Genomic DNA, 22,982 nt, shown 5'->3' on the forward strand with positions numbered 1-22,982 from the left:
AGCTAAAGGATGCGGAGAAAGGGGGGAGAGTAAGGAGGGGGCGTGGCTGCTTGGCTCGCTGGCAGAAACTCAATTTAATGCAATTATAGAAGACATAAAATTGATAAAGTGCGCCGTGCTGCATGTGCCGGGAAATAACCGGGCCAAAACGAAGCTGCAGACTGGACAGGGCGCAACTTTCGAACCCCCTTTTGGTTTATATAGCCGGAGCAAAAGGGTATAACGTGTATATGTGCACTGAGCGAAAAAGCAATTCAGATAGGGAGAAAGAGGAAAAATTTGTATTCAAATTTCTACACAGAAAATATACAATTTTTTTGAGCAGCAGAGTAAAATCTAAGTAAAATAGAAACATTTTTTTTTTTTTGATAACCTTTTCTACTTATTTTTAGAAAATACCCAGCAAGATATATTCGAACCACTATAAAGACACTAATCATATTTATTTACTATCAAATACTATTTTCTATAGGTAACTTATAGCAACTTACAGCATAAAATCTTTTGTTAATTGCTTGCAGAACTTTCCTTCTCAAGTCAAACAGAAAAATTTAATTAAATTTCGTTACATTTAATATTCAAATGGAATTTCTCTCCGTGGTTTTTCTGCGCACTTGTGCGCATTGACTGTGGAAATTAATTACCAGTTGGTGCATAGAAATGCAGGGAAAAGAGCCGTCAGTGAGAACACAGAGATACTTTTGGCTGGGCACTTTCGTTCTGATTTTCGAGCCCCTCTTTGGCTGCACTTGGGCCACCCTGGACCACCCTACACCACCCTGAACCACCCCAAACACTCGACTGTTATCGGCAACTGTGCGAGATTTCATAAATTTCACTGGCCGGGCCAAATTAAAAAGAAAAATCGGCCACGCCGCTAAAGCTAACAAAAGTTGAATCGTTAAAAAGCAAAAAACGAACGAGAAATTTGCGGCCAACTTTTACAAAAGGCATTCCAAATTACAAAAAAAAAAAAGGGGGAAGGGGAAGGGGAAGGGAGAAAAAAACGTGTGACGGAGGAGCCAAAAACAGAGCAAACACAAGTGTGCTAAAAGCAGGTTGGTCAAATTAAAAATATTATATTATGCTGTAGAGCTGGTGGCTCGTGGTCAGCAATTACATATTTTAAGGAACGAAAGAGCCAAGTTAAATAAATGGTTACTCGTGCAACGAAATGATTTTAAATTGGGTTGCTTTTACCGCAAAAATTAAAGGTTCTCCCTCCCCAATTTATATGTATATATATATATATAGTCCTTATCTATATTTCCGCTCGTCATCGCTATCGCCCAGGTTAATAATTCCTTTCAGTTTTGCGGTGAGGACGGTCAACTTGTATTTTATTTATATATCTGTATAAATATCTGAATTTTTGACTTGTTTTTTTTCCAGCGAAAATGTTAATAATTGGCTTGGCTGTTCAAGGCAGAAGGACCTTACAATAAATTGCTCGGGATATTATCGTTGCTGCCATCGCACCGCCAACCACATCCTCCCAATTCCTCCCAAAACCACCCACAACCACCCACCTTCACCAACCTCCCCTGCGCCACAGTTCGAACTCGAAATTGATTACAGTTCATTTCATTTTGGCTTTGTTTATTTCCTTGCCCTCCTTTTTGTCCGAGTTTCCCCATGGCCGAGTTTTCCGCGTTTTCCGCGTTTTCCACGTTTTCCTTGCGCCAACAGGAGCACTGATATGGCCAGCGGTTTTTCCATTTCAATATTTATTTGTGAGTTATTATTATTATTATTATAGCCGTGGCCCTCGGTTTGAACTTACCCAAATATTACTTTCGCGCTTTTTTCGCTTTATTTTTGTATTTTGTATATTTTTTTTTTTACAAATTTCTTCTTTCTGCTGACTTTTATTTTATTTGGAGAATTACTTGGGGAAACGTTTATGGACCTTTCTTTCTGCTATTTAGCTATTGGGCTATTTAGTTATATTTTTAAGCCAAGCTCATTTTACGCAATATTTTGGAAAAAACTCTGTTTATTTGATCTACTTATTATTTCTTATGTTTATATTTAAATTTAATAACAATTTGTAGACAAGTTTATAACCAAAATGTAACCATATTTGCTCAAAATATCATCAAATGTGCATCACTTATCCGACGTAAAAAAAGATATAATGTTTTATGAGTGTGTGTGTTCCAAATTCCCTCAAGAACTCCCCAACCATCAGTGAAATTTTCGCCGAATTTAATGGCAGTTCGACGTTGTTTTGGCCCGACTTCCCCTCAGATAAATGCGCATTAAACTGAATAAGCGGCAGCGATAATTGCATAAGTTTGATTAGTTGTTCAAGTCTCGATTTAATAATGCAAAAGCCGATCCACATGACGGCAAGCCCCCAATCAACGCAGCATAAATATTTAATAAAGGATAACACATCGCCGGGGAAAAGATCGAATTGTGAGTGCTTTGGGATAATAACTTTCCTACTCAACCAAATCAAGTTAATAAGCGAAGCGGTTATGGAAAAAGGCATCCAATTTAGTGGCCAAATTAGAAATAAAATAAATACATGCATTTTTTAATTCAACTCTGAAACTTATTAAATATGACGTTACAACTATTTCCAGTGGATACTTGTTTAAAATTATTCTTTATTTTTTTACATTTTGTATAGTTATTGTGGCTTTGGTAAAAAAATCTCAATGACACGATATTTTTTCTGTTTGACTGCATGTTTTATTTATAATCTCTGGTGCTTGAAAATTTAATCCGAATGTAAGTATTGATATATACCGGTAATTAATATGCAAAAATGTTCGTATTGAAAAAATGCAATGATTTATCAGAGTTGCTTTTTTATTGGCATTTCATAAATCCAGCCAGGTTTTTTCTGTTCGGGTAAAATCAAAATTGTGTTGTATTTCATGTTTAAATTAAATATGTACTTAAATATTAAAGGTATTTCTAATGTTGGTCTGTAAATAGCAGCTCTTGATGTGAAAATGGAACAGCTTTGACCCTGTCGCTAATGGCTAAGCTTCTTTACTCCTGTTTTTATACCCCCCAAAAACCCCCCTCGTTGTTTCATCCGAAAAGTACAGTCGCCATTTGGAAATTTATGCGACTCAGCGGCTCATTTAACACCGAAGACGATTTAATCCCGCCCGCACTTCCCCTCGATTTCCCCTGCGTTTGCCCCTCGGCTTTCCCTGCTGATTAGTAGTAGATTGTTGTTGTAATTAATAGATGGCCCCGCCCAGTGCCGCCCACCCACTTAGCGGGTTTCCCAGGTTTTGTCAGGTTTCCCGGGGAGCGGTCGTCCTTCGCCAGAAATCTGTCATAAATGGCACACGGACAAGGACGAAAATGCAAATCACATTGAGCCTTTTTATTTTATTTTCCCTCGTTTTTTTTTTCCTTTTTTTTTTTGGTTGTACTTTGGACTTGGCCTTTTCTTTTCTTTCTTTGCCGCCGACGGTTATTGTTGTTTGAGGCCACAAATATGCGCATAATTAATTTGCCGCCTGCTTTTTTCGGGATTTGCTGAGTAGATTAAATGGCATTTTGTCAAAGTGTATTCTGTATTTTAATTAACCCCGCAAACGAGCGAACAACTTTTGACCAATGAATGCTGGCAGCTTGTGAATATTTAAGTTGTTTTCCTTAGACGAAACTTACCAATTGGCCAACCACTCCAGTGGTCCGAGGTGTCCAGTCTCGCTCTCTTGGATCCTGAAGTCCTGGCGACTCGACTTTAAGTACGTAATGCCAAAGTGTTCGGACTGCAAAAACAAAAAAAAAGGAGAATGAGCAACAAGCAAATGAAATTCTTCAGTCTCGCCGAAATCATCATGAAAATTGTAAGCAGATTTGACAGCCATTTGCCACTAAAGGATGTCCTGACAGGCTGCACTTTTCACCCGCTGCCTCCTCAGACAGGAACTAAAACCAAGAGCAGGGATAAAGGATGGAGCACGGAACACGGAACACGGAACATGGAACTCGGAGGACGAAGGACGAAGGACGCCGGAATACTGAAGACTGAATACTGACAGCTGCTGGGCAAAAGGGACGGCTAAAAGCTGCTCACGTCACTTACAGCTCAAGTTGTGCCATGATTTTTATGCCCATGTGAAGCACAGGTCCACAGCTCCACATTCACATCCTGAATGTCCCGGCACACACACACACACACAAACACATACACATACAAATACACAGCCATCCCACGTTTATGCATAAAATATTGGACGAGTTTTTGCCGTCGCTCGCATGCTTATTAAATATTTTATATTCGATTCGTTTGGCCAAGCCTCCGGCAGCCATAAATTAAGCGAGGCAATGAAAACATTTAAACTTCGTTGTTATGCAATGCCCACAAACAGTTCAATTAAATGTGAATGGCCTTTAACGCACGATGCTTACGAATTCCGCCACAAATATTTAGAAACATGACAATTACGAATCGAATCGAAATTGACAAATATTATATATGGTATGGGGAACTCGCTTCTATGAAAACCATCGGAAACTTGCAAAAAATCTGACAGCCTGCTCTTTACTGAATATTATTTGACTTGAATGAAATAACTAAGCTTTTCTATTTGCACTCAACCCTTAAAATGCACTTAAAATTTAATCTTTGATGCAGATTACTTCTGTTTTCGAGACTGAAAAATCCCCTCAAAAAATCTAGTGTTTTTGCACTGGGCTTGCCATAAATCCTTCTCCTTTTTCTGCCAAATGAGTTATCAGCATCAGAAGCAGCTAATAAGTCGGAGCTGGCCCAATCCGCTGTTGCTGCCACCGGACTCTATTTTTCGGATCCCGGATCTCGGATTCCGGATTCTCGATTCTGGCCAGTGTCTAATTGAAACGTAATCCCGCTGCCATGGACGCGCGGCGAATTCAAAAACTTCCTTCCATAGAATTAAGCTTCTGCCCAGACACTCACAAAAAAAAAAAAATGGAAATAAAGGAGAACAACTCAAAACCGCCATGGCCATTGAATGATAAATCTAAAATGAATGCAATTTTTTGTTGAACATTTCTGCGGTAGTTTTTGCCTTTGCAAAATATTTCTGAAATGCTGACAGATATTTTTCGATTCGATTGGCCAAGGAAAACAAAAGGAAAACCTGTTCAGTGTACGCTTTTCCCTCGGTTAAACAAAAACACATACAAACGGTTGCATTTTTGAGTTGGTAATCCGCACCAAAACAGCGCCAACAACGCGCAGCTTGGTGCGGAAAAAAATATTAATTGGAAACAAGAGGCTTTCTCCCCTTCGGATTGTTCCGGTTTTGTGCAAAATGCTCTTCAAAATGCTTTGCTGCTTTAGCTTCGCCTGCTGCATTTTTGCTCCTTTAAGCCGGTAATTATGAACAAAAAACGTCTGATGAAACGAACAAATATTATAACGGTTCATTTTTATGTGGGCACTTAAATAGAGACCATCATTGAAAAGTAAATTTAAACTAAATTTAATCAGATCCCCTAGATTTTAAAAATTATAATTGGAATTTTAAGACTTTTTTTATAAAATAGCAAGTAATAAAATATGTAAGAAAATGCAAGTTGTTACCGTATTAACGATATGCTCTGGATGCTCTTTTTCAATCTGAATTTTTCGTTTATTAAAATATTCGTACTTTCAACACCTCTTTATTCGAGCAATATAATTTGCTAATGAGGGGCTATTTTCTGTGAGTGTAAACGCTTTGGCATGCATAATTTTCCCATCACAGCCTATAATGTTTGCTCATTAAGTCGGATTCCATCGAAAAGAGCTTCCACCATTTACCCGTTTTGTTCCCATTTCTATGCGTATTTCGTTTGGCAGAAAAGTTCCTAAAAGTGGGATTTGTAAAGACGGCAAACTTGGCCTCTTTATCACGTGGCTGTCACAGGAGCAGTTTTCCGGGAAAACAAGCCTTTTTTGTATTTTTTTTTGTATTTTTACCAGGGTATCGGAGTCGCAAGAATGATTTTGTACCCTGTTCTGTTGAGTGGGGCAATATGAGAGCCAGCAACGTGCGAATTTCGCGTAAATAAATTTAATATCTGACGCAATCTGCCACGAAAAACAAAAGCCCGAGAGCCACAAAGAGAAGCGAATAAAAAAGAAGTGAGAAAAACCTACAAAATTTCCACACCATGGATGTTTCTGTTTTCCTTTTTATTATTTTTTTTGTGTTGTATTTTTTTGTTGTTGTATTTTCTTGTTGTATTTTGTTGTGATGTATTTTGTTGTTGTTGCGTTTGTGAATTTTGTGCCCGCCATCGGCGAGCGATAAAGAGAAGGGAACGTGAACGTAAACGAATTTGTAACTCGATGATGTCGACATCGCAGCTCACTTTGTGCGCCCTGTACCAATTTCATTATGCAAAAATCCGGCGAAAGGCAGCGAAACACCACGACTGGAATGCGCTGCAAAAGTGATTAAACAAAACATGGGGAAACGGCATCAAAATAAACGCGAACCGACCGGATGCTTATATATCGCGGATTTCCATTTCGTAAATAAACATGAGAATTCCGGGATCTGTTCAACAATTGTTGCAGCATCGACGATTTCAATGGAACAATATTGCGGCGACTAAAGGATTTTTTTTGTGTTTCAATAATGACTGCCAATTGCAATAGAATTTAAAAATTATACGGAATTAATTTCTCAATTGTATCAGGGATACAAAACTAGTTCAACTTGCAATAGAATTTAATACCTCCATTTTTATTGCTCGTATTTAAATGGGGAAAAACTTGTTAAATTAATAGTAAAATCCTATGCCTGGCCATTAAATCTTTAGCATTTTGCTGAGCTAATGTCTTTAGCGGAATGGCCGATAAAATTGTGTATCCCCTAAGTCCGTTACAAAGAATCTGGCTTCTCCTCCTTGCTCTTTAATCATTTCAAATTTTTCACAATTCCATCCCGAACATCCTGGACTGGACGGCCATCTCTTGTCACGGCATTTGCCGTCGTATAACATTTTTATTGCCCTTATATTTAGCTGTCCAGACTTTCAACCATCCCGCGACCGCTGCCGCTGTTGTTTTCCGACTTCATTTCATTGAAATGTTGAATTTTTATGACACTTCTGCGTTGCGTTGCTTTGCCGCTTTGCTGCAAATATGCAAATTTGACGCCCCTCTTGTGTTTGCCACGCCTACATTTCTCCATTGGCCGAACTCGCGGACAACCTCCCAAATAAATGTATATGAAAAATAACCGTGTTTAAGTTTTGAACGCGGCCAGTACACATAGAAAATTGGGAAAAGATTAATAAATATTAAAACAAATTTTTTTAATTATCTTAGAAAAAAATCTATTTGAAAATCTCTTTTCCATTAATTTTTTAAATTATCTCTTGATTTTTTCGCACTATTGAAACGTAATACTAATGAAAACAGTTTTCTCATTTTATTTGGATTTTTTCTTTGCAGAAAACAGGAGGCGAACTCGAAGGCAGCGGAAAACACGGACAAGAAGGGCGGTAAAAAGGGGGCGTGGCGGGTTGGCGGTGGAAATATTTATGCATTTCGCCGTGAGGCAGTTTAGAAACTCAGCTGGTGGAACTTTGGGGAGGGGAAGGGGGGTAAAAGGGGGAGTGCTGGCGGCAGAGGAAATTTATTTTTCCGAGTGGGCTGAGGTTCGACGCTTCGACTTTTTCGGTTGACTCAAAACTTGAGCCAAGATAAAAGTCATAAAGTTTGTCTCCAGCGTGCTGGGCAATTTGCCACCCATGCGCCACTTCCGCCAGTCTGCATTTTAAACTCGAAATACACTGGCAAAAACACTGTTATTTCCTAGTTTTATGCTAAAAAAATGTTCCAAATATAACAACAAAAATGTTTATGTCCAAATTTGAATAGCCTGTTAAGCAATGCACACTTTTAAAGGCCAAGAAACGTAAAAGAAAATATCAACCTCGTTTAATTAAAATAATTTTTGGCCATTTTATGCAAGTTTTACCAAAAAAAAATATAAAAAAATGGTAATATCGATTATGCAGGAAAATTAACATGTCAGCACTTTTAAATCCATAACTTTCCTATTTTTTTTCCGACTGCTGAGCGGTATACCTTTTTGAATTTGCTATTAAAACATCTAATCAGCTGCATTATTAGTTTGTTTTACATTTTTTACCGTTTTTTTATGAATAATAAACATTCAAAATTTGCAAAAAACCGTTTTGCAGAAAAGTAACCCAATTCTTGCACTTTTAAATCAATAACTTTTCTAATTTTTATCCGATTTGAAAATGGGATACCTTGTTGACTTTGTTATTAAAATATGTAACCAGCTGCATCTTTTCTTTATTTTCAATTTTTTGGTTCATGTTTTGTCATTTTTAATGAAGTCCTTTCCAAATTTGCTAATTTTCTTGAATTTACCTCATTACTTGCCAATTAAAGCGAGGCGCGATACATGTCCACACAAATATTTGCGCACCTTTGCGTAAAAGTGCTGTTTGGCCATCATTCGCACATTAGGCGGCTTCGATTTTCCGCCGAGGGAAACTCGAACGGGAGCCAAGGAAAAGCCGACGACAAAGCGGAGAACTTTAATTAAATATCCATTTCCGTTGGGGCATCCGTGTGTTGTTTGCCTGTGTATTAGACGGTCTTTGATCTGTCAAATGGCAAAGCACGCAGAAACAAAAGTGGAAAAGCCACAGGAAAACTCATTTACTGTTGACCAGTAGGAAAAAGTGATGAGGGGGAGGGGGGTTAGAAGGAAAAGTGGGCAAGGGGAAAGGGACCCGCCGATAACGTATGCATCGCACACTGACTGACAAGATATATGATGGCAAACTTTTGCCAGCTTTCCCTGCTTGCTTTTTGTCGTTTTGGCGCTCGAAGGCAAATGGCAAAAGTTTGATGGCCCCCCATGCTTTGCTCCCCAGCTTTTGGCCAAGCAAGCAAGCCATCGTGGCATTTGAAATGCTAAAATGCTAAAATGCTGAAATGCTAATGGCAGGCGGGCTTAGGCCCAAGTCAGATCCAGATCCAGATCCAGCTAGAGCTGCTGAGGATTCGAGGCCTCATGATTGAATGTTCGTCGGCCAGTGCAGTGAAGGGTGGCAACGCCGAGACCCAAGGGTCAGAGGTCGCTAAGGGACCAAGGACAAACTGTTGGCTAACTAATTTAAATATCATGAATTTAACATAAATACATATACGAGTATATCATATATACTGAAATATATAGAAAAATGCCAGCGAAAGAGACAAAAGGCCAAAACCCATATCTCATATTTCATATCGGAGCGATCTGGCGACCCCTTTTGTTGCAACATTCTGCCTTCTGCTCGCTCGTGCTGCCACTTGCTGTTGGCTAAAATAAATGTGAAATGTTGCTCAAAATCTACATAAGCAAATAGTGTGCGTTGGTTCGTTCTTCTTTGGGGGAATGGCATTTCCCCGAGTCCATTGTACGTGCCTCGATGGGCCAAAAAATCCAGAAACTTTCAATGGACTGGCAAGTCAACCAACCTCCCTCCTCCAAAAATAAAAAAAAAAAACAAAAGAAAGAAAGGGGAGGGTATATATGTATGTATATATGCCACGTTGCGTTTTAATCAAAGCCAACTCCCATGTCGCAAAATATTGTTTAGGCCCTAAAACAGAATCCAAAATCAAACTGAAGAAGGGAAGCAAAGCAAAAGCGTTGCGACATTAAAGGCGTATAAATAATTTTGTCTTGGCTTTTGTTGGTTTTCGGTTTTGTAATAAATTTAAAGTTGTCTTTTCGAAACCTTCTCCCTCCCCTTTGCTCCCCCTCTGACTTCCCCTTAACCAACAGCATCACCCGCACTTCCGATTAACCCACCCGCTGTCAGTCTGGTTTTTTAATTTTATTTTCGTCGTGCTCTACTTTTAGTCCCCAGCTAAGCCGGAAGGGATCAAACGGTTTTCTCTGCCCCAACAACACACACACACACACACACACAAACACACACATAGAAAAAAGTGAGGCAAAAAGGAAAGAAATAACATTTCGACAGCTGCCCCACTGAAAAAAAAAAAGGGGAGAAAGGGGGAAGGATATCCTTTGGGTCAATGAGCACCAGAGGTTGACTGCATAATTTATGAACATAAATGGGCGTGACAAGGGATTAGGGCGGAGAAGAGGGGGAATAAGGGGGGAGAGGGGTGAGGGGGTGGGAGGGAGAAGGGGAATTGAGGGTCAACTAATGACCTGGCGCACTGCTAAATGCATGGAAATTGTCTGCGCCACGGCGAATTACAATTAATTGGAAATATGGCTTAGCCAGGAATTAGCCAAAAGGTGGAGGCTCCGCCGTTCCGCTTTTCCAGCTTTCCTCCTTTTCGCTTTTCCGCTTTTCAGCGTGCTAAGTCTTCGGGAAGCCAATTGGCGGCCGAAGCGAAAAGAATAATTATAGCAGCACTGACATGGGGATTAGGTTCTGCTCCTTAAATTCGGAATTAAGCCTTGCCTTTCGATTCCTGCCTTTGCATTTCTGGGCTTTCAGCAGCCAATTATTCCGAAGACGTATAAATAAATAAAGCTAAGGGGGCGTTTCTTCAATAAAAAGGTTCACATTCAGCTGGGTTCAAGTGCAGTAGGTTGCACTTTTATGGTTTCAGGATCAGAAAACGGATGGGAAATATGAATATATAATTTAAAAGTGATTTTTGTACAATTAAAATAATTCTAATTCACTAATTTCATTTTATTCCCTTAACTTCTTTGAAATCCTATACATTTGTACGTAATTTCTAGATTTTTTATAGAATTTCTAGCAAATCAAAAAGGCTGTGTGAGAGCTGTCAGAATTTGAAAAGCTGGTCATTCACCCAAAAGCAGTTCACTTCATTTCGTTGTAGCTGACACACACATTCCTTTCGGCTATTTCTCGGAAAAAAAAAAACAGTACCTCAAAATTGTAAAAAACGAACCGAAAATATTTAAAATTTCCTTCCAAAAATCTCTCGCGAGAATCCTTTGAAATGACCTCCACTTTGGTATTGCTGATCGTGAGTGTCCTGCACTTCGGGATGCGCGGCAGTTGTCTGTTGGACATCGAGCGGTTTCCGGTGGTGCCGGGTACCATTTACGCTGGCCACGTCGCCTACTGCGCCATCCTGCACTTCCTGCAGGATGTGGAGGTCCTGCCGCAGCGCTACCGCCGCCGGATGGGCAAGCTGGCCGCCTTCCTGGTCGAACTGGTTCTGGGCATGGCCGTCATGGAGGTCATGGCCTTGTGGCTCTGGTGCAGCGTGGAGCACATTGTCCACCTGACGCTGCAGTTCGTCCTGCGTCGCTACTTCGGCATGTCCTCGCAGTTCTATCTGCAGTGGGAGTGGGCCATTGTCGGTGGCACGATGTCCTTCCTGGCGGGCTTGCTCTGGCTGAATGCCTACGCAGCCACCGAACCGATCGGCTTGGATGAAGGCAAAACGGGTAGCGAGAAGTGCTCGAGGATCAAGTCGAAGCAGGCGAAGCACCCCGTTGAGGATCAGGAGGAAAAGGCTCCGAATGTGAAGCAAAACCAGGAGGAGGTGGATCAAATCGTAGAGCAATCATTTCCCGCCGAGCAGAAAGTGCAAGTTCTGACCACCACCACCGATTGCTAGACCAGCTAAACCCTTTCAGGAAAGCCAAGCCAAGCCCACTCTTCTTCCCTCCCTCGCAATCCTTTGATGTGGCAAAAGGACTCTTTCCCCTCCTCTGCCCCCCCACCCCGAAATAAAGGGACTCCCTCAATTAGATGAACCAGCGAGGGAGGAGAGCCGACGATCATGGAAGAAGACCGGAGGAAATGTATTTATTCCAGCTAGATGGACTCGAAAAGCTCTAAAGACCGTGCCAAAGGATGCTGGGCAGAGGATGGGGACGGGGACGGGGACGGTAACGGGGCTTTCCGAACTGTTGAGGGGGGAGGAAAGGGAGAGGGGGGAGGGGGAGCATAAAATGATGGACTGCAGTAAAATGTCTATGAAAATTGACTTGGTGTCCTGGCATTGAGAGGCAGTCGGGCGGAAGGAGCAGCCAGCGCCTGGATGCGCGTCAATTGACAAATTGTCGACTGGTTGGTTCGTTGGTTGGTCGGTTGGTTGCTTCCACTGGCTATTTTCCCTCTCCCTCTATCCCTCTCTCTCTCCCTCTCTCTATCTCTATCTCTCTGTCGCTCGGAATATATTCCCTGTCCCTTTTTCCTTATTCGGTTGGGCCGAAAAGTCATCAGAACTTTTGTCTAATTTCATTTCGTTTCACTTGAAGGCCAATTTTTGGCTTTTATTATTCATACAATTTCTCGCAGCGCGATTTTAGCGTTTGCCATCCATCCATTGCGTATACGCAATGTGGTTCAGGGGAATTATGAATTTTCAGCCACTCTGCTCACTGTTTGTTTGTGTTTGTTTGTCTCTCTGTGTGTGTGTGTGTGTGTGTGTGTATGTATGCCTAAGCAAACAATAGCCGAGCAGAGCTTTTGTTTATTTTTCCTTTACTGTTGCTTATGGGCCACCCACACACAGATACACACACACACAAACAATCTCACCCCCCGCAAAAAAAAAAAAAAAAGAATATGAGAATTTTGGTGCGTGCCTGTTTTTGAGTCTTGTTCCCTCGACAATGTTCCACTTTTCCCCACTCCCGAAAATGCCGTGTTTTGTGTGCGTTGTGTATTTAGGGAAACATTGCTCCAGAAATACTTTAAGGACGACCAGTTCGCTTGAGCGAAGATTCGGGGGATACTGCAAGGATAATGGACGGGGGGAAAGGTGCGGGAAATCCTGGCCAGACACTGGAATTGATGATAATACCAAACTTCTCACGAAATCGAAAATGTAAAGAATCGGAAGGGAACAACTGCTGACTGGCCGGCTACTGAGTGTCCAAAGATTAAAGTGGTGATAACCAGCGAAGTATCTCAAAAATATCTTGGTATCTCAGTCAGAAACAAAATGTTTAAGATATGCCACGTACAAATTCGTAAAAAGCTTAAGCCGTTGAGATTCTGTCACAAAAATCAAGTAATTATTACAATTATTGTTATCAAATTAATATAACTTCAACATTTATCATTGTCTTGTATAAAAACATTTGAAAGTTCAAAAAGGAAAATATTACTTATGGCAACTGCTCTCCTATTTTGTACTACAAATATATTTCTAGAAGCAGAGGCTTATAAATCTCTCAAGACAATTCCTTATGCCTGTAAAACTAAACATTTTTTCGACCCTGCTAAAACTGCGGGTAAAAGTATTATGATGGTACATAATAACATTTGTTATCCCCGCCGCTTTCAGTGAAAAGTTTCGCTTTCGCTGTTCGCAGTTCGCAGTTCGCTTTTCGTGCGACCGACTGTGTGTTTGAAGGACGAGAGTGTCCTTCGCCGGGAAAGCAGCTGATGCTGATTCTACTGCCTGATTCTGCTGCCTGTTTCTGAGGCCGAGGCTGATGGCAATGGCAATGGCGATGGCGATGGCGAGGACAATGACGGAGCGGAGGCTAATTAGCATCGTCAACATGGGCCACCTTAAGGTCCTTTTCCCTTTTTCGCCACCAGGCGGTGGTTAGTAGGAGCCCATCTGGCTGTTTGCAACATGATGCACGCGTCCCACGCTGCGCAGGACTAAAATGAGTTGGCCTAATGATGATACACCCCCCTCTTCCCTTCCCCTTCCCCTTCCCCTCCCCCTCCTCATCCTTCATCCTTTTTAGCCATCCCCCCTCCACATGCAAAACGCCAACAATAAAAATGTCACTTTTGCGTGTTGGGGAGCCGGGAGGAAATCATTTTCACCAAATCGCAAAATGTACACAGGAAGCGAGGGGAGTACACAAAAAAAAAACAGAGAAAAAAAACAAGAAAACAAGAAAAGAAATGCGGTGGGGAAAACAAGAGTGGGAAAGTGTTCTTATCATAAATCACGAAACCACCGGCCACGCCCCTTCTCGGTAGAGGGGCTAATTAATTAATTAAGAGCGTCGCATCATCATCATCGCCGTATTCTCAACTTTGTTGCGTGACAATTTCGTGAGTTTTGCATGAGTTATTCGAGCGAAAACGAATTGTCAGCACAAAAACATGGCGAACAATTAGCGAATGCCACTTGCACTTACTTCGTTATCGGCACGCACACTACATCCAAAAAAAAACAAAAAAGAAAGGAAAACTAAAAAGGAAATCCCTCCTTGAAGTTAATGCCAGTGATGCACGATAGTTGCGGCAGTTCTCCTCATAAAATACCCCCAATATAATATATATATTTCGTGCCTGGCGGCGACAAAGAATCGGAAGATGTCCCACTTCCCTCCCCAAAAAAAAAAAAAAAAAAAACATAATCCCATTAAGAACACCTTGTCGCGATGCCAACGGAAATTCCGCTGGCAACAGTTAGTGGTAATGTCCATGTTAATGCCCATTTACGACCGACATCGAGCTGCCGACATACTCGTATAGTCGAATAATTATCACCAAATTCTGACCAGCCGAAGGGGCTTAAAACGATGCAATTCAATGGTGGTTATAGTAAAAAGTTTAAATGCCTGGCTATTATGTTTTAAATAGCTAAAGCTAAAGCCGCAAATGAAGTTATGCAGCCACATTTTTAGTGGATATTTATTCTCAAAATATTTTATACTTGTAGATAGAAAAGTGCATCAAATTCTTTCAATATTTTTTAATTCAAATGCTTCGGTAAAACATTCAAATACCTTTTCGTATTTTAAATAACAAAACAAATACTATAATTATGGATCTTTTATACAGATGCCCCGAAACAATGTAAAGTTCTATTGAACAATCTTAAATATTTGTTTATTCTTCACTTTTAATAAAAACCCATTTTAAAAACCAAGTGAGTAGCAGTTGAAAAACTATACTACAGCTCTCCTCCTTTCTGTTATGCATATTCACTTTCAAAGGAGTGGAAAGGATTGAAGCCATTGTCCTTTATTTGTTTTGCAAGTAGTTCAGTACTTAAACTCGACTCCAGTGTTTTATATTTATTCTCTAGTTTCCACTTGCTTCGATTTCTCGCCGATTTAACGTTCAATTGTTTGCTCTAAGCCTTGTCTGCACTTACTTTTTTCATTCATTTTTCTGCAGTACTTATTCACTGCCTCGCATTGCAATGCTCGGAAAGTAAAAAACAAAATATAACAACAGGAAACCGGAGTCCCAAAAAAAAGTCCACAAAATTGCATTTAAACAAATTTGATTGCCTGTTTGTCAGTGTTTTTTTCTGTTTTTTTTCTGTATTTTTTCTGTTTCTTGTTTCTGTTATTTTCAACGAAGCCCAAACATGTTGGCAAGTTTTAAACATTTTTTGTTTTGTGTGCTTCTCCGTTGTGTGTGTGTATGTATTTCTTTGTGTGTGTGTGTGTTACTGTTGATATTGCCGTTGATGTTGGCCATTGTTTGGCAGCTTTATGAAAATTTTAAGTACATGAAATTTTTATGATTTTCAACAAGTGTCTCTGTGTGAGTTTTGGTGGAAAAAAGGGAGGAACAGAATTGTGAATTTGATTGCGAGTCCTGCCATCATATACACACACACACACACACTCGCACATGCAGAGGCTTTAGTCTTTATTGCCGCTGTTAATCCGCAAAAATTTGTAACATTTTCCAATTTGGTAATCGTCTGAATGTTTTCGAAATGAGTGCGAATTTGTGAGTGAAGTGGGTTGAATTTTTTGCACACGGTTTTCCAGAATTGTAATTTGAAACTTGTTTTTACGCAGCTCTAATTGGGGATGAGCTGCCTCGATGTTTGCCAGTTGCAATTATAAAATTTTGCAGCGGCTTTTCTCCTCCCCCCTTTCATTTCCGAAAATCCTTTCCAAAAAAAAAGCAAGTTACTGCAGTAATTTTCCTGGGAAATTTTCGCCTGTGAAAAGTGTGTCCTTGCATGCAGGACTCCAGTTGCGCCAGCTTTTCCAGTCTCACTAGTTTCACTAGTTTCAGTAGTTTCAGTAGTTTGTCCAGTGGTCAGGGCCATTGTCTAGACTTTCGAAGGACTGCTGACTTGTCAGCTGGCGCTCAAACATTGTGACATTGATTTTCATTCGACCGACTCGCAGGAGGAGCTCACAATTTTCAGCATTCAGCATCCAGCATTCGGTATTTCGGCATTTCGGTATTCCGGCATTTGTGCCCCTTCGCCCATCGCCACATTTTCGGGGCATCGGATCTTGTGGAGCGAGTCAGTGCCACCAGATGCTACCTAATTGGAAATTTCACATTGCCCCTGTGCGAAAAAATGCGGCAGGATGTCGCTTTTGGCTTTTCCATTTTACTACCCTTGCCAGTGGGCCATTGATAACCTTGAGCAGTTGGCCGAGCACGAAGAAATGGGGAGGTGAAAACTATGTGGGGGTGGTGCAAAGTCTACCTTAGGTTTTTCGCCAAATGAAACCAGCAACATAAACTTTGGGTTTATCAAAAGAAAGCTACTATTCAGGGAGAAATGTAACTTTAAGCCATCTGAACAATTTTACTGTAGTTTAAGATACGTACTAAACAATAAGAAAATGAAACATGGTTGAATTGTTGTAAATAGAAAATAAAGAATCGTGAAACATTGTTTCCAAATAAAGACCATTACTAAATATAAATTTCTTGGAAATCCCTTTCACTTGCATTCTTTTTGTTTTTACACCCAACTTAAGGTTCAGAATGAAATCCTTTTAAGTAGAATAACACCCTCTGTGTTTTCCCGTAGTGAAAACAACTCAATGGCTGCGTTATCCTGGCTGCACCTGTTGATTACCTGCATTTTGCAGTTTGTAGTTTGCAGGTCCTTTTGGCCTTTGGCAACAGGTGACTCGAGTTGGACCATCGATATGCCCGAGGGATATGGCGGAGAAGCAAAGTTTTTCAATTTGAATTCAATTTAAAGTTGTTCGAACCGCTCCCTTACCCATTCTGATTGCCATCGCTGTTCTCCCAGGCGATTTCCCCCCCCTTCGGATTTTCCCCCTTCTTAGGGAAAACCCCCGCTGACTTATGTACTTCCGCAAATGCTGAGCTTTCATATTTATTTGACTCCGTTGAAATGCAAATAAATGCAAACATTTACTCAAGAAAAGCAAAGTGAGTGGAGTCGCTGTGACTCCCTTCCCCAATGCCACGCCCACAAATACACACACACACCGACACACACACATAAACATAATGATAATTATGCAAATGTAATGGCATAATGTCGGCATGATTCCTTTTAGCCAGCTTGGCTTTTCCCTGTGTGTGTTTGTGTGTGTGTGTGTGTGTGTGAGTGTCTCCTTTGAGTTGATTTAATGTAAACAAAAAGATGGACGCCTCGGGGTTTTCTGATACCTGCGAAAAACACTGAAAGTGGCGTTGAGTCGGGAAAAGAGCAGCAGAAATGCGGAGAAGCAAAGAAAAGCGTTTGTGTCGTTAGGGAAAATTCATTTTCTTTGTTTTTTTTTTACTAGGAAGTTTTTTTTTTTTTGTGAAAGGGAACGCTTGTTTGCCTTCAGTTATCACAACAATGTGATACTTCTTTTTGTAATCAAAATAATGGCACAACCGAAATATTTTGTTTATGTGATAAAAATATAAAATAAATCCTTTTTTTATGATTTTCTAAATAAATATTGCGGCAATTCATTGATTATAAATATACTTCTTAAACTAAACCTTTTTCTATTTCAGGTTTGTTGGTTTCTTCCCTTCAAAAATTTCCAAGTTGGGGATCACATTATATTCTCTGGAATCTTCTCTCAGATTGCATTCAGTTATAGAGATATCTTATAAAAATCTAAACAAACTGGGAGGTATCTGAAAATGAGCTGGAGACAAAACCAGATCGGGGTGACACTTATGTAAAGCGGTTGGAAAAACTCTCCGAAATGGAGAAACCTTTTAAGCGAAGAAAACTGGGTTATCCACTAAAGTGCAGCCATCTGAATCGCCAACGTGTGTTTGTGTTGGTGTGTTGTTGTTGTGGGTGCATTTGTGTGTGTGTGCGTGTGTTTATGTGCAGAGAAAGTAAAGTGCAGAAAAGTGTTTGTGCATCCCCGGTTTTTGGCTCTGTCACGTCGTTTTTAGATGTATTTTAAAAGATTTAGCTGCACATCCCCTCGGGGTGCCGAATAGTGGACACTCTTGGAAATGCCAGGGGCTCTCTGAGAAAGGGGGAGTGGGAGGGGTGAAACCCAAGGGGGAAGTGCAACTGCAACCGCAGATAAACTGCAGAAGGAAAGGGAAATGGGGATAGTGAAGATGGGGAGGTGTGAAAGTGAGGCAAATGTGAAACAATTCCGCTAATTGCAAAAAATGTGATGCCAACAGAGGTTCTCTTTTTTTTTTTAAGGCGGAGGGGACTCTAGTGGGTGGTTGGTTGGTTGGTGGGTGGTTTGTTGAGTGGGTGGTGACCGCTGGCAGGAGGAAAACCTGGTCATTAAAAGGCGTTGCATCGCACACAAAAGTATGCAGCACTCTCGGCCAACCAAACAGCCAGTTTGCCCGCCTTGCGGAAAAAGCTGGCTAAAACTTAAACTCAATTTCACCAACAGTTCGTACAGCCTTCCCGCTCTCTCTCTCTCTCTCTCTCTCTTTCGCTTGTTGAGTTTTCTTCGCTTTTCCAAGCGCTTTAATAAATTTAATTAGGTTGCGTTTGTTTTGCGTTCGCCGCGACGAAGGATGTTTAGTCGCCTGCCTTCGAGTGTTGCATTTTACGCACGATTTTAATTAAATGCCGCGCGTATGCTACGCTTTTATTACTTTGCTACGAACTTGGACACCAGCGAACACGAAGGGATCCTTCGGTGCAAAGGACAGCGGACAGGAGTCCGGAATTGATGCTTTGTTTATTGGTTCCCGCCCCCTTCACTCCAGCGAATGGGCGTGGCTTTCCAGAACAGCAACAGAAGCAAGCGGAAAAAAATAGCAACCGGGAAAAAAATAGAGAAAAATGCCGGGCAAAAACCCGGGGCCAACCGAATTGTCGCTGACAGTTTGATTGAGTTTGCGTTGTATCTGCGATTTCTTGTTGTCCTGCAGTTAGGAAAAATCAATTAGAGCAAGCCAGCAAGTGTCTAATTTTTAGAGTTTAATTAGCCAAAGTTCTGTGCATCGGATTAGTTTAATTAAATAGGGTAGATTAAGGAATGAAGAGAAACAAGGAAGCTCAATTTGAAAATATGTACTCATAGTTCCACTTTCCTACCTTATGATTGTTGTTATTATAACCTCTAATTAATACAAAATATTTAAGCTATAGAGTGATGTTTGCATTCTTAAGTATATATTACATAAATTTAATAACACACATCATTATCCGCTCATTTAAAATATTTGTAGAGGTGTTTTGCTTATTTCCCAATCAAATTTGCAGCTCGTCCAATTTAATTAATGGCTAAAATGAAATAATCCAGGCAGTTCGCTAGAGATAAGGGCTTTAATCAAGTGAAAAAGTGGCGAGTGGAATGGATGGCCAATTCGAGTGACTATTTCACCCGCTGTGCCTTCCGTCGTTCTGGCCAAACTCCGTTGAAATCTGCGCTAAAAGGATGGAAATGCGGTGGAAAACTCGCACTTCCGCTCCCCCAAAAAAAAAAAAAAAAAATGGAACTCAGAGCAGCGGGATTGGGAGCCGCAGGACACGCTGCTCGACGACAGGACCCACTGCTGGTTTATTAAGCACAAGTCGGATTCGGACTGGGATTCGAAGTCCGGTGACAATTCCAGATATCACGGGCAAAAAATAAAAGAGGAGCAGGGAAGAGAGAAAGGCAAGCTGCGATGTGGGAAACAGGCAAATGAAGTTAGAAACGGGGGCTCTGTGCATTGGCCTGTTCGCCGACTAACAAGGATAATTGCAAAAGGAAGTAACAATAAACCCAATGATATCGATGCCCAGTTACACACACATATACGAGGGAAATGGGGAAAAGGGAAAGGGGGTTGGTTGGACTGGGGGGAAAACAAAGGAAGAGGAAGCCATGTCCTGTGGAACGATTGCGCCAGCGAGCAATCAGCGTAAAGTGCGCGCCGCTTTGTAACTGAAACGATAAAAGGACGAAAGGACGAAGGACGAGGACGAGAGTGAGGATGAGGATGAGGAGGTGCAAAAAAAAAAAAAACAGCAGCAGCACAGAAGGTGGCAGCAGGAAAAGCGAACAAAACCGAACAGAAAGATGGGTTACGGCTACAAAAAAAATACAAAAAAAAAAAAAAAAGAAAAACAGGAAGAGCAGCTGAAGGAAGCTGGCAAACAGCAGAGAGAAAAAATAATAAAATATCGTTTATTGAGGGCACTCCAACGGCGAATGTGATTGTTGTCCACCCAGCCACCCAATCACTCCACCACCCCCGGAATTTTCCCATTGAATTTTCCGCAGAGATCAAAGCCCAAGACGAAGAACTTCACTTGGCTTCGCCAGCGAAGCGCGGAGAAAGACATTCCGATGGCAAAAAAAAAAAGTACAAAATGGCATCGAGAACTGCAACTTTGATTGAATTTTATGAGAATTCCAGCAGAAGATCATAAATACTCGCTTTTATGCGGCCATTTCCCGCTTCCATTGTTCATTTGCCAATAATAACGGACGAACGGCCAGCGGAAAGCTCCATTATATTGATAATTAATAAACGCTTATGTGACTAGTTGGCTCTTAAGCCCTAATTAATCTGTTCCGTTTTGATCTGGGATAAAGGAATTATATATCCCTTTTTTTTGGTTCAACATTTTGCAACTGCAAGCTGATGGAAAGACAACATTTGTTAGTCTGACAATAGGATTAAAGTTTTACATTGTAAAGTCAGCCAATAAGGACAAATTATAATTCATAAAAAATATATGAAATTATCTTTTTCAAACTCAACTTTTGCAAATGAGCAGTCCTACCACTCTTCTCTCTAAGCTTAGATACCTTAAAAAACGCAATATTAATTGTTGAATGATTTCATATTAATTAAAATATATGGAAACAATTTATATATCCAAAGCCAAACATTAGATTTCAGAGGCTTATTTAATTACCTTAAATCTGTTCAAAAGTATGTAGTTTTATCACCTCCTCAATTTCTTAATAGTTTATGGCAGTCAAACATTGTCTTAATTTTAAAAAAAAAGCTAGGAAAACAACGCATTTATTTTCGGTTATTTTTTTATGGACTCTGAAGTATTCGAAATCATAAAAATATATTATGGTAAGGACCAATGCAGGGGAACTTATTCCGAGACTCTCGCGAATCACGTCCGTTCTCCGTTCGTGTCAAAGTGCAGCGCAATTTATTTCGCAGCCACGGGCGATGGCAACAGTGCGTATGCGTACTTTTAATTCGAATCGCTCATACGCAGCGTGGACCAAATCAACAGGATGCCGAACTAGGTGAGCAGCGGGGATTTCATTTCATATATCCACCGATGTGTGCCACTGCCACTGCCATTCGTTGAGTTGTTGCTTTTACTCTTGCTGTTGCTGTTGCTGTTGCTGTTGCTATTGCCTTGTCCTAAATGTTTTTCGCCCCCTCTGCTTTTCCCCCGCTTTCCCCAAGGAAAACGCCATGGCAGCAGCATCAGTATCAGGAAAACACCCAAGCGAAAACACTTGGACACGGACATCCCGTATCGTTGTGTCCTTGCGCCAACGCTTTCATGCACATTTATCGTGATTAGCTATTAATTGATAATAATTAACTTAAGCACAAGCCACAGATGCCTTGGCCCCCCGTGAACAACAAAAACACTGAGGGAGTCCTTCTAATACACGTGCATACATGTGTGTGTTTGTGTTTGTGTGTTTGTGTGTGGACATGGATATGCTTTTGATTTTGCTTTCGGAAATCCGAAATCTGAAAGTGACGTCTCTCCTGTTGATTTGCGATCTAAATACACCGATTTTGGCAGCACTTAATTCCCCTTCTCGCATTTCAATATTTCCCCTGGTTTTTTTTTTTTATTTGCAGCTAGAGTTTCTTATTAATTGAGTCACTAACTAGGTAATTCAAGTAGCATACTTACATTTTCACGCTTTGGTATTTTACTTAAACTCTGTCGAAGTTCGCTAGGTTTCAGGTTCCATTCACCCTTCGGATCTCTCTGTTTCTTTTCTTTCTCTTTGCCTTTTTAGCACACTTAAACACTAACTATTTTGTTTTTTATTTTTTTTTTTGTACTTTTTTTAGAACGTGAAAAAAATTGTTAAAAAAACGAAAAAAAAACCGTTTTATCGCCGACGGATGCTGATCGAATCGTAATGGTAAGGAAAACCTTAACTAGATGATGATGCCTATTTGCTAGATTTTTGCAACCGAAGTTGTGCAGCTTGTTGATTGAGTTGGTTAAAGTTCATGAGGGATGGCAACTGAGGAGGAAGCGCGAACACAAGAACACTGATTTGCAACACAAAGTCTTGGCCTTAAATGTTTTCTACTGAATCTCTGAAGTTATCTCCGCCGCTTTCCCCCCTTTTTTTTTCTTTTTTTTTTTGGCTTTTTCCCTGCTCCACACTCCACTTGACTCCACTCCACTCTACTCCTCTTCACACACACACACACACGCACACACTATTGGTTCGTTTGATTGTCAGTTTTCCATTTCGATTTCCATCTCCATTCACTTTCACTTTGCGGTCAGAGTTTGTTTTTTGTTGGTTTTTGTTTTTGTTTTTTTCGGGATGATACGATGCGACTGAAGTGCTGATTGGTGTGGAACTGAACTGAGTTGATGGCTTTTAGCTGCTGCGAGATCCGTGCGGCACGTGCGAACACGTTCAGATTTCATAACCAACTGTCGAGTCAGTCGAGCTATTCGATTCATTCGAGCCAGTCGAGTCAGTCGAGCCAGCCGAGTTGGCCAAAAGCAAAGCCGACAACGAAACCGAAGCCACAGCCCGACAACAGGATACGAAAGGACTTGCAACACGAGCGAGTGCCAGGCATTGCGAACCGAAAAGGGCTTTCGAAGTTTGTGCTCTTCGGAGACACACACACACGCACACACACACTGTTAATGGGGCGGCGAGGTCCCGTTAGACTTTGGGGCGCCTCGCCGTTTTCGGGCG

General features: G+C 40.9%; 2 protein-coding genes across 5 annotated transcripts in view; one reads left to right on the forward strand and one right to left on the reverse strand.

Moving 5' to 3' along the window:
* Positions 1 to 22,695, reverse strand: part of LOC108088665 (dopamine D2-like receptor) — a 62,214-nt gene extending 39,519 nt beyond the window's left edge. For all 4 annotated transcript variants that reach the window (XM_017186595.2, XM_017186597.2, XM_017186596.2 and 1 more), the window contains exons 1-2: positions 21,941 to 22,695; positions 3,643 to 3,746 (exon numbers count right to left, since the gene is read on the reverse strand). The gene's annotated coding sequence lies outside the window, so the exon portion shown is untranslated. The remainder of the gene's footprint in view (positions 1 to 3,642; positions 3,747 to 21,940) is intronic.
* LOC108088667 lies at positions 10,796 to 11,941 on the forward strand. The gene has a single exon (XM_017186598.2). It carries the CDS (start codon positions 10,943 to 10,945, stop codon positions 11,567 to 11,569), a length of 627 nt encoding a protein of 208 aa, XP_017042087.1. The 5' UTR covers positions 10,796 to 10,942; the 3' UTR covers positions 11,570 to 11,941.
* Positions 22,696 to 22,982: the final 287 nt, after the last annotated feature.

Source organism: Drosophila ficusphila, unplaced genomic scaffold (assembly GCF_018152265.1).
Source record: "Drosophila ficusphila isolate 14025-0441.05 unplaced genomic scaffold, ASM1815226v1 contig_198, whole genome shotgun sequence".
Classification (NCBI taxonomy): Eukaryota; Metazoa; Arthropoda; class Insecta; order Diptera; family Drosophilidae; genus Drosophila; species Drosophila ficusphila.

Excerpts from the sequence above, each read along its gene's own strand:
- LOC108088667 (XM_017186598.2), top strand. The coding sequence starts at position 10,943 with ATGACCTCCACTTTGGTATTGCTGATCGTGAGTGTCCTGCACTTCGGG.